At 46.8% G+C, this 16504-nt stretch overlaps 1 protein-coding gene across 7 annotated transcripts in view; it reads right to left on the reverse strand.

Moving 5' to 3' along the window:
• MICAL2 (microtubule associated monooxygenase, calponin and LIM domain containing 2) overlaps positions 1-16504 on the reverse strand; it is a 124665-nt gene that overhangs the window by 23723 nt on the left and 84438 nt on the right. For all 7 annotated transcript variants that reach the window (XM_021400973.1, XM_021400972.1, XM_021400970.1 and 4 more), the window contains 4 exons: positions 8795-8987; positions 6004-6176; positions 4656-4730; positions 1090-1187 (listed from right to left, as the gene is read on the reverse strand). In XM_021400973.1, coding sequence (XP_021256648.1) covers positions 1090-1187; positions 4656-4730; positions 6004-6176; positions 8795-8987 — 539 coding nt within the window. The remainder of the gene's footprint in view (positions 1-1089; positions 1188-4655; positions 4731-6003; positions 6177-8794; positions 8988-16504) is intronic.

Genomic DNA, 16504 nt, shown 5'->3' on the forward strand with positions numbered 1-16504 from the left:
TCACTTTTGACCCAAGAGCAAGGACAGCAGGCTAGGATACAGAGGACGTGGCCCAGCTCCAAGTTGGGGGGAACTGACCGTGCCCTGCTTAGGACTGTTGGTCACTACTTGTGCTGCAGTGCTGTACTTGCAACAGGCCCACCTTTCCACATCCTTTAAATATATACATATATGTATATAATATATAATATATATAATTATATTTTTACAATATATTATATATATATTATATACATATATATATGTATATACAGAAAATACAAAGAGAAGCCTAAGCTTTGAAGTAAGATGAAGATGCTGTGAGAGATGTGGGGTCAAGAGCCTACTGCAACTTAGGAAAAGAAGTCTTCTGCCCAATGGATGCAAGCAGTAAACATTAGAGATGGGCATACTTACAATCTAGGGGCAGTAGAAACCTAAAATCCCCCAGTTTACAATGCTAGGTTCCCCTGATCAGTACTATGTAAGCCCTCACTTGGTGTCTCATCTTGGCTCTCAGACCAGCCCTACAAGATCAGCTTGCCTTTTCCCTGCAGAGAGGCAAAGCAACGGAGATGATGTTTCAGTGGCCTGGGAGTGATACCATCTTACCCCTCCCACTGCCAACATACAGTTTTGGCCAACATGCAACATGTGAAGACCCACCTCCTGTCCAGACCTAGGAGCCTGTTGGGCAGACCAACAGCCAGCTCCAGAGCACCAAGGATCAGAGATTTGGGGTTTGCTCTTCTTTGGGAGGAAACTATGGCAAATCTCAGTGGCAACAAAGCCGCATGCTGTGAGAGAAGGGCTAGTTGGTGGTGCCTACATTTTGGCTAACACAACACATTAGTATCCAAACCTCAGGACAATCAAAGGCTTATTCACACAGGAAGAAAAAGTGACTTAGTCACACGATTTGGGAATGGTTATATCAATCAGAGCATCAAAATCTCTTCCCTATGTATCACAAAAGTATAATTCTGACTTTAGCTGCTGACTGTGAGGACCAAAACTATCTGAAATAGCAGAAGACACTCAGCCTACTGAGAGCAAACATGTCCCAGTAGTAGTTAGTCTTGTGCTGTTCTGTTCAGTTCTCCTTCATACCGGTGCTTGGGGGTGATCCTCTCCAAGATCGCTTTGACAGCTGGCTGAGCTGTCCTTCCAGCGTAGCCCAGGCTTCTTGTTAGACAGTAGAGGGAAATCTGCCAAAGACACACATTTTTACCTTTGTATTCATATTATTTTTGTCTTAAATAAAGTTCACAATTAAAGAACGACAGTAAAAAGTTTAAGAGTCATCTGGATACAGTTTTACCCTGAAGAGCTGACCTACAGTAATCAAGTTTATAGCCTCTCTCGCATGCGTGTGCATACTATACATAACACATGTTGACATTTTCAGCAACAAACCTGATTTTTTCTACTTTTTGTCTGAATGAAGTGAAACAGCTTTGGAGTTACAGGAAACTTTCTTACAAAAATCAGCCCACTTTAAAGAGCTTTCAGACACTCAAAACAGAGACAATCAAAACAACCAGCTACTTCTGAAGCCTCGGTTAGTTCTGAGAAATGAAGAAAAGTAGGTAAGTTCTGAGAGGGATGGCCATCTGAACGTGAAAGACATGAGAAACGCAATCACCTACAAGCAGTAAGGACAGAAATAATCCTACAGTCTTTTAAATCAGGCCAAAGAGCAGCATGCTGTAGGCTCTTCTAGGATGAGGAAGAATAATTAGTTGCCAAAGGTCTAGAACAAAAACTTTGTCACTGGAAGAAGAAGCAGGTAGGTGATGTGCACATGAATGGAGTCATCAGATCTAATATTTGTGTGTGTGATAAACGGACATAATAAATAGCCTTTGGATGGTAGAAAAGCAGCCCTGAGCCAAGATAATACCATGTCAAGCTTTGACGTGACAAGTATATTTATAGCTGAATTATTAACTCCAAAACCCAGCCATTAGTTCTGAAACTCTCAAAGGCTCCCAGTACAAGCACTAGTTCTTCCATACCGAAATTAAAAGCTACAACAGGGCAAAAGCAATACACAGAATACTGTTCCTTCATATGGACTTCAGAAAAAGGAAGCCAGGGAAAGAGGCCAAATTTCCTTTCCTCTTAGTGTTTCACCTGTGTGTTCCCAATTTTGAGGCAATTTGTTACCGCTCAGTCAAGAAGTGAGACAGATGATGAGCTGGAGTGCATTGTTCATTAAAGCACTCCCATAGGTACCAGCAACAAGGGCTGAACTGAGACAAATCCAGCTTTTGTCACCCAATTAAAAAGGATACCACAACTCTGATCTGCGGCCAGTCTTGCTTTATCTTTTTGCAACAAGTTTTCTGGACGGGGGGGAAAAGGGAAAGAAAAGGGGGAAACGGACCTTTCAAACAATTCCAGCCATTCAGAGTCCAGTAGCAGTGTTCTAAGGAAACAACATCAAAACTTGGGCTCCTCCATCTTCACTTTCACAGACTATCTTATCCTACCCCAGCTCTCATTCTCCACTCACAACATAATTTCCTTTCCCTTCACTGCTTGTCCCAGGCCACCTGCAGAGCTGTGACCTTCCTGCCCCATTCAGCTATGTGGGCTGATGGAGATCTTCCTGCGGTTCCTAAGTTTGCTCTACCCAGGGGCTGCCTTCCCGTGGGCCTCCCCAAGGCACTTGGTTGTAAGATTGGAGAAAGAAGCTGCATCCCAGAATGGCCTTTCTATTACCATATATAACAGAGGAAATAGCTTTTTTCCTTACTGCAGCCCCAGGGCTCTGTGGGACAGCAGCACCTCCCATAGCAGCTCCTGCGGAGATGCTTTAGTGCACAATGATAGGGCCTGTACACGTGAGAGTATCACTTCACACAACATCCTAGCTCGTTGTTGTGCAGAGATAATTGACTTATTCCCAGTGACACGCTGAAACTACATTTGCAGCTTAACATTCAAAACATGATTTAAAAAATAAATCAGTCCCTAGGGCATTACAAAAACCTGCTTGGCACAAAGGCTCCTCACTGTGACCAAGACAACAAACGAGAGTGCAGCACTGTCTACGGATGCAAGATGGGGATTACAGATTTTGAAAGGTAATATCCTGTCCTGAATCTTTTGGCCAATATAGAAATGACACCAATTTCCTTTCCTTGGCGGCATACCTCATGCTGTGTATGAAACATATGTGTTTTGGGAAATAAGTCTGAAAAAGAGACAGATTTTTCTTTAATGTGACTGATGATCATATGAACTGTTGTAACTAAATATTAAGTGGATTAAATATAGAGACTCTGACTTACAATGTTCCTCCAGAGAGTAAAAATTGCCTTTATTCTGTTCCCAGTTTATGCTGAATGTACTTTACACCTCATTTTAAAAGCATACTGGAGGTTCAGACAAATTCACTTAGCTTGCAGCTCTCCTCTCAAAGGCTTCTGGCTCCCCCTAGAGCCCTTCGGAGGCACAAGGATATTTTAATAAGACAACGGGAAAATAAATTGGCAAAAAAAAAAAAAAAAAAAAAAAAAAACAACCCACGAAAGTAATACAGTTGTTGAGAACAAGCTGAAAATGAGTCGAAATTAATGAATAAACCACTCTCGGAGAGCGGCAAGTCCTTCCCCGTGCCTCAGAGGTGCGGCTAAGGGAACACAGCCCCATCCTTGTCTTCCTGCTTGTCCGTTTGTCACAGCTGCATCTCTGAGGACAGCCTGTTGGCAGGGATGGTTTGTTCATGTCGAGCTTGGTGGGAATATCTTCTCCATGAAATAGCCCCCTGAGTGATCTGCTGGGAGTGAGTTATCCATGACACGTGGCACCAGAGGGACCACGATGTCTGTAGTGACAGCATTCCTGTGCAGCTGAAGGCATCTGATGTGGTTGTAAAGCTGGTGCCAGGACAGGAGAGATGAGGAGAGATGTAACTTGCCTCTTTTGTTTTGTTTTGAGATGTAAATTTCTTCCCATAGTGGATACCTGCAAATTATCTGTTTTGTACTTAAGGTTGTCAGCACTCCAGCCTAACAGATACAGCTGTTTCAGGAGGGTCTGAGATGTTGTTAAATGCATCCAGCTCCCATGCCAGTCTCAGCAGTCCTGCAGACAGAAGAGCTGCACTGAGGTGGCCAGGTGGCCCTGCTATGAGCAGCAGCAGTTTGACTGGAGAAGGCTGGGCAGCGCAGAAGGAATCCTGCTTAGACACAGCCCTGGATGCAAGGAGTGGCCTCCCCGAGATTCAGAGGTGAATTGCAGATGGACCTGATTGCTACTGAACTCAGTGTGTTCCTGTTTGAGTCCCATGGGCAGAGAAGGTTCAGCCCAAATGACACAGAACTGTCAGAAGAGAAGCAGTAATGCTGGTTACTTAATTCTCTGGGTACTACAGTGGGAAATGAATACGAGATGTAACATGGATTAGACATGGACAGATCAATGATGTGAGGATTCCCTTATTATTCATAAAGATGGGAGCAATCACACAAAATGGGAATTTGATCTTTTCAAGACAAGAAAGTGGAAATAAAATATTTGTTGAGTTTTAGATCTCGCTAGTCTCCCCACATTGCAACTCAAATACACAGTTTTTAAAGGAAAGGAGATGGAGAGACAGAGGTTTACAAGCAAGGAATACAGGATGCAGTGCAAGTAAGATGCAATTGCTTCTTAGCTGTACTTACTCGTTTGGATTTTTCTCCTCCAACTCTGATACTTATTTAACGCAGTGGAGTGGAAGCTGTTGGCTCTCTGTAGTGCTAAACAGAAGCAGCAAAGAGACATCAGCTCACCCACCCAGCAACAGCCGGGCAGCACGGCCCCGGCCTTCGCTCCCCGCACGGGGCCGGCCGGGAGGGGGCACTGCGGGGCTGGGAAGGGCTGGGTGCGCCGGGCCACGGGGCCCTCTGCCCTCGGAACAAGGCCTCTTTATTCAGGAGTCAATTTGAATTGCCTTGCAAAATCCCCTCTTTTCTGGTGTAATTAAAAATGCATATACGGGGGTGGTGGGACGCGGGAAGGAATGAATGCGGATTGCCCTTCACTGCAGTAAAAATCCTCTTCCATCACAGCAGAAGGCTCCTCACACGAAGGAGGAAGCCGGCTCCTTGCAGCAGCCCTTTGAGGACAGCCCAAAACCCTGGACAGCAAATCAGAGGACCTGGATGCTTGAGCACGGACCTCTGGTATAAAAACCCGCCAGGAATGCTGAGAACACTGGTGTTTAACATAACCCTGTCATTTTAAACACACCGTTAAGTCAGAATCACCACTGTTCAGGCACATGTGAGATCTGACATAAAAGTTGGTTTCAAAATAGCCTTTTCCACACGGAGAAGAGCGATAACACCAAACACAATTAACAAACCCCAAACCCCATCAAGTTTCTCAGGGTACCAGCCATGAGCTATCAGCGTATGGGATGACCTGGGAATGTGGACATAAGGCTGAAGGCACTGGGGGGAGGCCCCCCAAAACCAGTTTCCCTGGGTACACCCTCACATGCTGGCTGGGTAGCCGCTCCCCCACTCCACCCGCACATTGCACCAGCACTGCTGCTCTCGCTTCAAGGGCTGGCCAGCCCTAAGGCAGGCCTGTGCCCATGGACCGCTGCTACCAGCTCAGGAGCGTGCACAGCTACTCCTGGGGGATCAGACCAGTGGTGTGTGAGCCTGGCAGAGCTCCGGAGGAGCTTTCTGAAGCAGCAGGCTCTCCACAGATCCAACACACCACCACGTGGCCCTGAAACATGGCAGTCCTCACTGCACGTGCTCCTCTTCGGCTGTTTTTAGCCCATCTTTCAGGTCTGACCTCCAGCTCCAGAAAGGAGTTTTCCCTTGGAAGCAGACTACCCCTAAAACTCTCATTGCTTCCCTCCCAGTTCTATCCTTTCCTCAGTGTGCTTTCTGTGGACACAAATATCTCAAACAGCTACTGATAAAAATACAAAACCAAACAGAGCAGCAGCTTCTCTTTCATAACTTCTCCCTCAAGCCTGTCTTCAGTTCCCCAGGCATGGGAGATCCCACTTACCATCAACGACTTTGGATGCTCTATGGCTTTCCTCTGGCACCACGGGGCTCCTGGCGAGCAATGTCCAGCGGCGTGGGGGGCTTGGGCAGGCAGGGGACTCCAGCAACGAGGTCCGTCCTTCCCCCACCTCAGAGCTGGAGGAGTTGCCATTAAAATCAGACTCCCCCTCAGAGCTACAGAGAAGAGAGCAAGAAGGGAAGAGAGTGGGACAGTTCAGAAGGCACATGGAATGCAGGTGTTCATTTCCCCTTCTGTGCAATGTGCACCAGCATCAGCACTGACAACTGTGTGGTCAATAGAGAAACAGATGTTTTGCAGTCAGAGCTGGCGTCTTAATTTTGCTATTTTTTGTTGTTATTATTGCAGCCCTGTAGTTTACTGTGGATGCAACACAGCTGACACATCCATGCTCCCATAACATCTCTGCTATCCAGATTCATATCCACGATTGCTGTGTTCAACAAAGAACCCGGAATTCACCTGCTGCAGACAGCCTTGGCTTCAGTACATCAGTGAACCACTGGGACAGCAGAGCAAGTGCAAGGAGTGGCCAGAGGTGAACGTAATTACAAGTATGCCACACAAACACCCAGAGTGACACATGCATTGTGACCTTGTCTCTGGGTGGGAGAACGACCTTTGCAAGCAGTTATTAGTCTTTTTCTTTTTTTTCACAGTAATAAGAGGATTTCTTTAATCTCTAAAGGCCAAATTGTAGGGAACGTGCCCTTTCAGGCCTTCTGATGTGACCACATTCCCACTACCATAAATAAGTGTGCCACCATGCAATCTGGCCTATTTTTAATGAAAACAATGCTGCTAACTTAATTCCTAGAGTTATTGCGATGATTAGTGAAAAAGAAGAGCTTATGCCCTCTTATGTTAGCACGACAGGAGAAGCTGTTTCATATTTATGTAGCATTCACTGCCTTGTAGAAAGTAAAGATTAATTACAACAGCCCCAGGGACAGAGCCCACACAGCATGAGGAAGATGCACTCAAGAAAGGGCTGTGGCTGGGAATCACAGCAGAGGCTGGAACAAAACCTCGCTGGTTGGCTCAGGTTGGGCAGCAATTTCTGATAGCTTGAAACTGTGTCACCCACGACCAGATCAGATGTTGGCTGCAGACAGTCTGAAGCCAATGTATACATGGTATACATAGTAGCAGCCAGCCCTGTACCCCTACTTCACCCAGATCCAACTGGCACTGGGAGAGCTGGGGGGTTCTCAAGTTCCCTGGTGATGGTTATACTACATACACTTAAATACATATTATATACATATATTTATACTTATACACACACAGTTATTCATACATATAAGTCATTGATAGTTGAGATTGCAAGATCCTACACTGAGATTGGGCAGAGCACCACACAAAAGAAGAAGACATGCAATGAATACTGATAGGTACATTTCTGTTTTAAAGAGCAAAATGTCTATTTCCCTTGGCTGGCAAGGACATAAGTGCTGTAGGATGAGGCTTGTCCTTTGAGCTCTGCTTGATATGCAGTCATTATCCACAAGCACTAAAGCTTGAACTGAAAGCTGTTTGACCAAGCTGGTCATTTTTCTGGCCACACACTCTGTCAGACTTTGCAATGCCATTTATCACTTGCTATTTCACTCGTCCAACCTTTTTAGGCAATGGCTTACTGGCTGGAGCAGTACGAGTGCATGGTCCCTGAAGGCAGGGCTGATCTCAGGGGCACTGGCACACACCGTTCTGGTGACAGCAGCAGTGTCACCCTGGACAGGAACCAGGGGCCTCTCTGCAAACACAGGACTGTCACAGCTGGAGGAAAAGGAGCTGATCCCTCAGATCAGGAAGATTAGCTGGCTCCCCTCTCTGCATGCTGCTCATGTGCGAGGCACAAACGGCCTCAGGGTATTAATGTGGACACGAACAGACATGCTGCAGCAAGATCTGTCCAACAAGCAGAAAACCCTACCCTGAGTGCACATCTCCCTGTGGAGATTAATCCTTTCCCTGAAGAACATCCTGATGCGTGGCAGAGCACAAATACCATTTCAAACTCCCACATGGAACAGAAGAAAGTTTTATATTTAAATAAGTTGCCCTCAACAACCTATACAGACCACGAGTGAGTGTTTAAAGGACTTCAAGTGAGCTTCCTCACAGGGTAATAGCTTTGTTTGCAACTCAAACAGCTTTGGGTTTGCTTTGTTGTTTTTTTTTTTTTAATTGTTAGTAAGGAAAACTACTTTACTTGGAAGATGCCAATCTAATCTTTACTACAAGAAGAGTGAACTCCCACAGAATCCTGTCCAGAATGCCAGTATATCACCTTTGACAGCTCTTGGAGAGCTGTAGGATTTCAGATGACTTAGGGGTGGGCAGGCCATCAAATGCCCAGAGAGGTGCTGAGGCTGCAGAGCAGCCTGGTGGTACCCAGGTAGCAGGAGACTGTGGCTCCAGGATGCACAGCCCAGCCTAACCTCTGAAGTTTTTGGAAAAAAATAGCTGGACCCAAGATGATCGGGGTAATGTTTTTCTCTCTGACTCAGGCTCTTGTGTGGGATGCAAATGTTTGAATATTTCCTGCAAAATGAGTCATATGTCTGTAGGGATTTACGGCTGTGGTAAAGAACAATTGTTTTTCTGAGACATTTTTCTGTTTTCTTTTTTTCTCCTCTCTTTTTTTTCCTTTTTTTTCTTTTTTTAAGCCCAGCTGTACGTATATTTGGTACCATATTTTGCTACACTTTTCCAGAGATAACCAGGCTTTTTTTTTTTTTTTTTAATGTCTACTTATGTTTTCAAGTACCTGCTTGCATCACTGGTGACCATGACCCGAACAGCAAGGAGGTTGTGTTCTGTCATTTCCTCCTCAGGGATGACCCTTACGGTGGCCCACTCAGGGTCAGGGGATGAGAACCAGCTTTCCACGCTGAGGTGCTCCAGGACGCTCTTTGCCTTCTTTGGGGAGGTAGGCTCATCGGCCATGGGCTGGCAGAAGCCTAGGAAAGGCACAAAGGTGACAGCAGGGTGTTAAGAGTCAGCTGGAGTCAGGAACCTCAACCTCTGCTTTGAGGGGCCCTTGGCCACTGGCAGTGGTTGATGGGAGCACTGGCAGCACTGTGCACTGAGATCAGTCTGCCAGGCTCAGTGGTAACAGTCCTGACAGGGTTCTCCAGCTGGTACACAAAGAGATGGAATCTACAGGGCAGCCTTGGCTTTTGCAGCTGCAGGCTCTTGGCTCAATTTAGTGGCACTGCCATCAGGCTGGATGCCTGGTGGCAGTACCAAAGACACGTGCCATCCACACGAGCAGTGGCATGCAGTCTCTTTTCAGGCCACTGATATGTGTGTATGTGTGCGTGTGAGAAAGGAGACAGATCACAGAATGCTTTGGGTTGGATTGGAAGGGAACTTAGATAACCCACTCCCTTGACAGATGGACCAACCTTGTTTGGGTGGTTAAAACTTCAGCATTTCAATGCAAGTTAAGGTCAACTTAGGACAGTAGGAGTGAGCAAAATAAGCAAGACTCTTCAGAAGGTTGTTTTTGAGTGCATGCAGAAAAATTAAGCACTGTTTTGGAAAAAAAAAAATGTGGCAGCAGTTAAACAGCACGACCCCTAAACTTCGTTTTCAGGCAGGAAGAACAAAGAATAAAGAACAAAGACAAGTTTCCCTGGCTTATTCCAGGTGAAGCAGATGGAGCCAAATGCAGGGGATGATCTCTCTCTGGGAAATCCTTAATTTCTGAGCAACCTCACCCATCCACAACCTCCTGCACAAGCTAATGCAAACATATCAGCCCTGCAAATTTCCCTATGGCCCAGGAGACACAAATGGTGTTCTCGAGGAGGGTGGCTTTGCTCAGTTCACCTTGAAAAGCATGATGCTTTTGCCACAATTAATGTTTATTTCTAACTTACATTTGCATAAGTGGAAGCAAAAAAAAAACAGATCTGGGATGTGGTTTGTCTTCTCATCTACAAAAGGAAAGTGTGCAGTAAACATCTATAAAACTTCTCTTTAACTTGCAGCTCCTTCATACACTTACAGGATCTCCCTGAGCCTGGTCCTCCACCTTGCAAGGGCTTTCAACACAAATGTGCAGTGCTTGCACAGCAAACAAGCCAGGACAAGCATGCCAGGAGCAAGCCCTCACAGCAGGCGCCCTAGGAGATGACCTGCACTGCAGCCTCACTGCATGCCCACAGGCAGCTTGGAGCAGCACTTCCTATCTGTCATCATGTGGCTCTCCCCAGCTCATGTTGCAGGTACACGTCCTACACATCACCCCCACTGTGGCTCCTGAATGTGAACATTTCAGGTTAACCAGTCCCTCTGCAATAGCCTGCAGCTCCCCCAGATTTTATGTCATTAATTATAACAGACAAAGCTGGTGCAGGACCTCAGCCTGTCACCCAGGCTACGCTATGTCTCAGCTGCAGCCACATTCACTTAAGGAGCTGCATTCCTCTGCTGTTCTTTAAGGTATCGTGGAACTCTCCTTTTTGAATTGTGCAGTAGAAGCCTGCTTTCTCAGGAATCTGCTAGATGGCAGTCTTTTCTGAATGCAATCAACTAGCATTCATAGCTGAACTAACCACATTTAAGATCAGCATTCTGCCTTAAGAAGCAAAACCACTCCTTACTGATTTACTCAGTCAATATTTGCATTGTGACATATAAAGCTGAATAAACTAAGCTGCACTCAATTCCACAAAAGCGGAAAGAAGCTGAGCTACCTCCACGTTTCTGCATGTGGGACATTTGTGTGTATTAACCCAAACGCTAGGTTACCAACTCCATGGACCTTTGAAGAGATGGAAGCTGCTGCTGCAGCTCTGCAGAGCAGGACTGCCTCCTAGGTAACTAGCTTGTACCAAAGACAGAGGTGCCCAAGATGTCAAGAGCCAAGGTTTTTGTAGGCTTTGATGATGCTACTCAATATTACTGGCCTCTCCTAAAAGACAGCACTGGCAGTGGGCCCCGAGCCCTGCAGTGATGAAACACAGCCCAATGGAGTGCCTTGGGCTCTTGCACAGGGTAGGCTTCAGTCCTGGAGAACAAAGGGGAACAGAGCAGAGCAACAAGCCACTGGTGGGTTTGTGTAAACACCACTCAGGGAGAGCAGTGGCCAACTCAAACAAAAGTCTGAACACTGCACAGACCTGAACCCACCTGTTAATTACTACCAGCACTGCCACAGCAACGCAAACAAATCAAACAGGCCATCTGCTTGGGAAACTGCCAACGGCCTTTGTTGCCGTTAGTTTTAAAGGAGAGCCATAAAGAAGATAAAAATGATCTGAGACAAATGAGAAATTTAAAAATAAAGCTGGATTTTTTTAAAGTGCTTTTCTTAAAGTGCCTTGCAGCTCACTGTGCACTGACTGCACCCTGTGCCACGCTGCAATAGTGGCAGCCACAGCAATGCTGAATAGGAGTACACTACTTTTCGGAAGCCTGACTCTGGTCTGGCAACCAGGCTCTGAGCCTCAGTGCCCTGACTCCCATCACTGAGAGTCAGAGCACCTCTGGTCACCACTGCTATCACCTCAGGACACGTACCCCACAGTCTGGCAGACCAGCCCTCACGGAGGTGCAGAAAGAGCCTCGTGGGAGCCTTGAGTTGCTGGGCACTTCTGGGCACCCCTTGTGCTCTGGGAAAACCCAAGGTTTTCCCAACAACAGTGAACATTTATCTCCTAAGTCCAAGGTGGCAACTCCCACACATAAGTCCCTAGGTATCTAAATTTTCTAGTGGTTAGGTCCTCTCAGAGGTCCGTGCATGGCTGTATGTGCCACGTGATCCCCCTTTTTCACTAGAAGAGAGGAAAATTGGCCTTACTGCTGTTCCCAAATGAGTAGTGGCACACGGGTACACTAAGCTCCACGCCTGGGACAGCCAGCAGGACCCCATGGCCTGCAGGCGCTCCCACTAGGGTCATGTTTCCTCCCCAGGACAAGTGATTTTCTACTGGCTGGGTAGCTAAGAGACTGAGAGTCAGAGGAAATTGACTTTACAAGATAAACACACACAATGCGAAGCTGAACGGGTATCCAGCTTCTCCAGTAGAAAAGGACACAGCCTCTGCTTTCCTGCCAATGTAAACTAGCGCTGTGCCACTGACCCCCATGGGCAGCTCCACTTATTATCAGAAAAGAGACAACTCGTTAAGAAATAGACTCAAAACAGCATTCACATCAGATCTTACTTCACTTTCATCACACTTCAGATTTCCTATCATCCTTCCTACTGTCTTATGTTTCCTCATGCTAAAGCTCTCTAGCAGTGAGCATGCATTCCCTGCAGTCACACTTCGGGCTGAAGCCCTTACTAATCCTTTGCCAAAACGTTTAAATAATTTACCCGAGGGGGGGATTATGGACAAGCCACGCATGTGGAAGGTGTTAATCTTGTGGCAGTAGACAACAAATCAAACATATCACATGCTTGAGACTGCAGGGACAGGCAAGATACACCACAAATACTGCTCACTGCATTGCAGCCCAGTTAATAGTGGAACTGTCCTACTGACACAAGTTAGAGAATTGTAGGTGGTCAAATTTCCTAAACTATTCAGTGCAAGCAAGCTAAGGAGCTAACGTGCTAACTTCCAGACCCTCCCATGCTCTTTGGCATGATTCTGTGAAGGAGTGCAGGCCAGGGTGCAAGCAGTGCAGTGTTTCCAGCTATGCTCAGCAAGCAGCAGCGGGTGCTCTGCAGCCAGCATGGCTGGGTGCTCAGACTGTTTGAGGCATCTGTACAGTGATAACTTGCTGCCTGAAGGTCTGATAGGATTGAGAGAATTTAAGCTTTCTATTCATTCCTTGAGTTGCTGCTAATCTCCTTACTCTGCTGTCATCCAGACTGGCCGCAGGAGATGCTCCCCAGCAATTGCTCTGTCCCAACACTGTTTTGGTCACACCATTACCCTTGCTACTAACAAGGCCTTTGGTACTGCTGAATAACAGAGGCCAGGGTCATCTTGGTGGCTCAACAGCTGGTGGCACGGCAGGGATCTGGCCAAAAGCAAACACTTGGAAGGGCTTTGGTGACCACAGCAACGAGAGCAGCTCTGTGGTACCGTGGAACAAGTCTCCTTGCACTTCCTTTTTTAAGCAGTATAACGGAACCGTGTGCCACAAACCAAGAGCAGAGCCAGGCTTGGCTGAAGCACTCAGGCTAGTGGCTGCAGTTTGCTACCAGCCCACAGCAAACACAGCATATGGGGCTGTTCTCACCTTTCTACTGACCAGAGGGAACAGATCTCTGGTGCTGTGGACAGCCATCTGCTGGCAAACGTTGCCCGCTCAGGCAAAGGTTGGAGTTGGTTTGTTCACTTCATTGTCAGGCTGGACCCAGCAAGACAGAAGTGGTATTTGTCTTCCCACTTCAGGAAAAACTTGATGCTATTATTTAGATTCAGTTTGTCAGTTACAAGATTTCCCACAGAAAACACAAAAACATTACTTCAAACAAAAACAAAAACTTTCCAAAAAGATAAAAAAGCCCAGATCCTACCCAGCTGAGGAAGGAATCTATTTTAACCTCTCTATTTTTTATTGCCCATGTTCATAATAGCAGTCCTCTTTTGTGTGCTTTTCCACGGCCACTAGGACAAAGGGCAACTGGAGGCTTTGGAAAGTAGTCCTTGACGCTGAGTTACAGCTACAAAAAACAGTGTATTGATCTAAAGTTCTTTCAAATGGAAAAAAAAAAATTGCAATGCACTTTACAGTGTGGAATAACACTCAAGACATGGGTACGTTGACTTCAGCAGATAATATAGGCCGCACACAGAGGTGGCCAATTTCAGTGGCTTTGTGTTCTGGGGACAAGGGCACCTCCACACACAGTCTCTGTTGTTGGTCTCACTAGCGCAAGAGCTTCTCCTCAGCCCAAGCCTTCCCAACTGGAGTCCTCGATTGACTTGCACTGAGAGTAAACACTGTGGTTTTGGAGTTTTTTTTTTTTAAATACAAATGGCAGAGATTAGCTTCAGTTATATAAACAATAGTAACACAGTCAGCAACTGCAACAGACAATTCTGCATTCATATGACCCTCCCACTCCAACAGGATGAAAAATTTGGATAAACAATTTCTCCTTTGTCTGCATTTCAAAACCTATCTCACTATCCCCTCACTGGGAGTGAAACAACTGTTTTCCTTACAGCGAAAGGATTTAGCTAAAGCTTGTGGTACGTGAGCAGCATCCCCGCTGCTCGCCTGAGGCTCACTGCAGGACCAGTGCTCATCCCAAGGTCAGGGGTGTCCAAGGCTCGCTCCAGCACACGGATTTGGATGAACAGCCCACACAGATCCCCTGGACAGATTCGGATCACTTTCCAGTCAGACCTGCTTCTATTTCTCATTATGTCTCATGCTGAGTTTTCTGAATTCCATATTCTTCCACTCAGCCAAAGGTCCAGTTCAACCCTGCATCTTAAACAGCCTCATTCATTTCAAATGAGTCTGATGAGATGTGGCCAGTAAGGGGCAAAGACATCATAGCACCTCTGTAACACTGGCAGAACTCACAGAATTTGGATGGAACTTAATTTTAGCTCCACAGCTACAATCAATGGGTACGAATACTTATTTACAGCACCAGTAATGCAAACACCACAATTATTTACTTAGTAAGGGTAAATGAGTGATAACATTTGGATTGTGTGACTGTCCCTCAGAACCAGTTCAGCCAGCTCCTGGCTCCAGGGTGGACTTGCAGGAGTTCCCCTGTCAGACCTCACCAAGCAGTCAGTCCATCTGGTTCTCCAGCAGGACCTGTTCCCAGCCGGTTATCAGCTCTAAGGAACAGACCTTAGTGTGCCTATTGATCAGCAGAGCAACAGCCTCTGATCAGGAACACAAGGAAGCTTTCCAAGGTCCCCACACATGCTGACCAGCACAAGGCAGAACCATCCTGCTGTGTCTCAGGAGAGGCCTCACTGCCTGCACCATACAGGTGGCCCCGGGCCAGCAGAAACCACATGAGCTCAGCTTTACTGCAGTGTCATTGCAATTCTACCCACAGCAAGCTTATAACACTGAGGTGCTTACAGAACGACATCCAGCAGCGATGCCAGCACCAAGACCTTTTTCAGTCACTTTCTGTAAGAGCATGCCCCATGGCCTGGATGCATTCCTTAGGCCCAGAGCGACCTGCTGGCCATGCTTTGCACTTCAGGAGTTCTGTGTCAGGCAGGAAGGGCCAAGGCCACGTGGAAACGGCAAGGTTGTTCTTAACTTTGTTACAGACACGAGCTACATAAATATAAATAATAAAGCTCGCAATTAGCTTTGTTAGTCGTTTTCTCCCAGAGTGCCCCCCAGTCAGTTTAAACTCCAAAAGTGCAGGGCAGGTACCAGACGTGTGGTCACACTCCAGCTGCCAGCACTGGCTTCACACAGGAAAGGGCAAACCCCCCCAGAGTCATCGCCAGCTGTGTCAGTTCAGCGCTGCAGAGAGGTACTGATAACTATTTCTATTTTATGCCATGTTAACAGTACAGTTGCTGTTGGTTTTGCTTAGCTGAGAGAAACATCGAAGTCCCACGGCAGGCCCTGCGGTAGCCTGCTGGAAGCCACCACACGTGGGGCAGAGGAAAGGCCACCTCCCGAGGGGCCATCATTCACCGTGATCACCATTTATTAAGGCATCGATCACTCCAGCATCTGAGTGACCCACCAGAAAAACTGAGGCCAACAAGCAGCAGAAAGGGGACGTTACTCACGCTGGTGCATCCCATCTGACAGGGAAACCTGGCTCTCTGCACAGCTTGCTTCTCCCAAGCCACCTGCCAAATTAGCAGCAGGCAGAGCACATGACTGCGACCCAACAGGGAGATGACAGGGGCTCAGGAATCAGCCAAATTTGGGCAGAGCCAAGTGCCTGCTGAGGACAGCTGCGCTGGACAGGGATGGGGACTCTCATGAGTGCCACTCACAACAGCACAAAGCCCATACAACGGCCCCCTCCCCAGAGGGCCAGCCGTCTCGGCCACCAGCTGGCTCCTGCCTTTTATCAGCTTTGCTGTTCTGCATGTGCCTCCCCCCGCCTGCCTTGGACAAAACCTTTCAAAGATGCCCCACTGAACCTGTCTGAAAAAATCCTGAACCAAGTCAGCTGCAGCAGCCTGAAAATCAAGGCAACGCTGCCATGCCATAAGCAACCAAAAGCATTCATGTTTACCCATCCCCTTCTACTTCAGCTGGCTTTAAACTGGGAGAGTGAAATTCATTTTTAAGCAAGAAACTAGTGATAGTTCTCAGCTGAGTCAGACTGAATGGAAAGATGCACAAGCAGAAAAGGGCAGTTAGCCTTGTCAAGCTAAGCAAAGTACAGAGATTTATACTATTACAAACTTGGAGAACATCCCTTAAGATGGAAGAAAAGCAAAGTAGAGAAACAAAGCCAGATTTTTTTTTTTTTTTTTTAAATACTATCGATCTTTCCCTTAGGGACCACAAAACACCCAGCAGGTAAGCTGGTCAGCAAGAAAGCTCTTGC

This window comes from Numida meleagris, chromosome 6, assembly GCF_002078875.1.
Source record: "Numida meleagris isolate 19003 breed g44 Domestic line chromosome 6, NumMel1.0, whole genome shotgun sequence".
Classification (NCBI taxonomy): Eukaryota; Metazoa; Chordata; class Aves; order Galliformes; family Numididae; genus Numida; species Numida meleagris.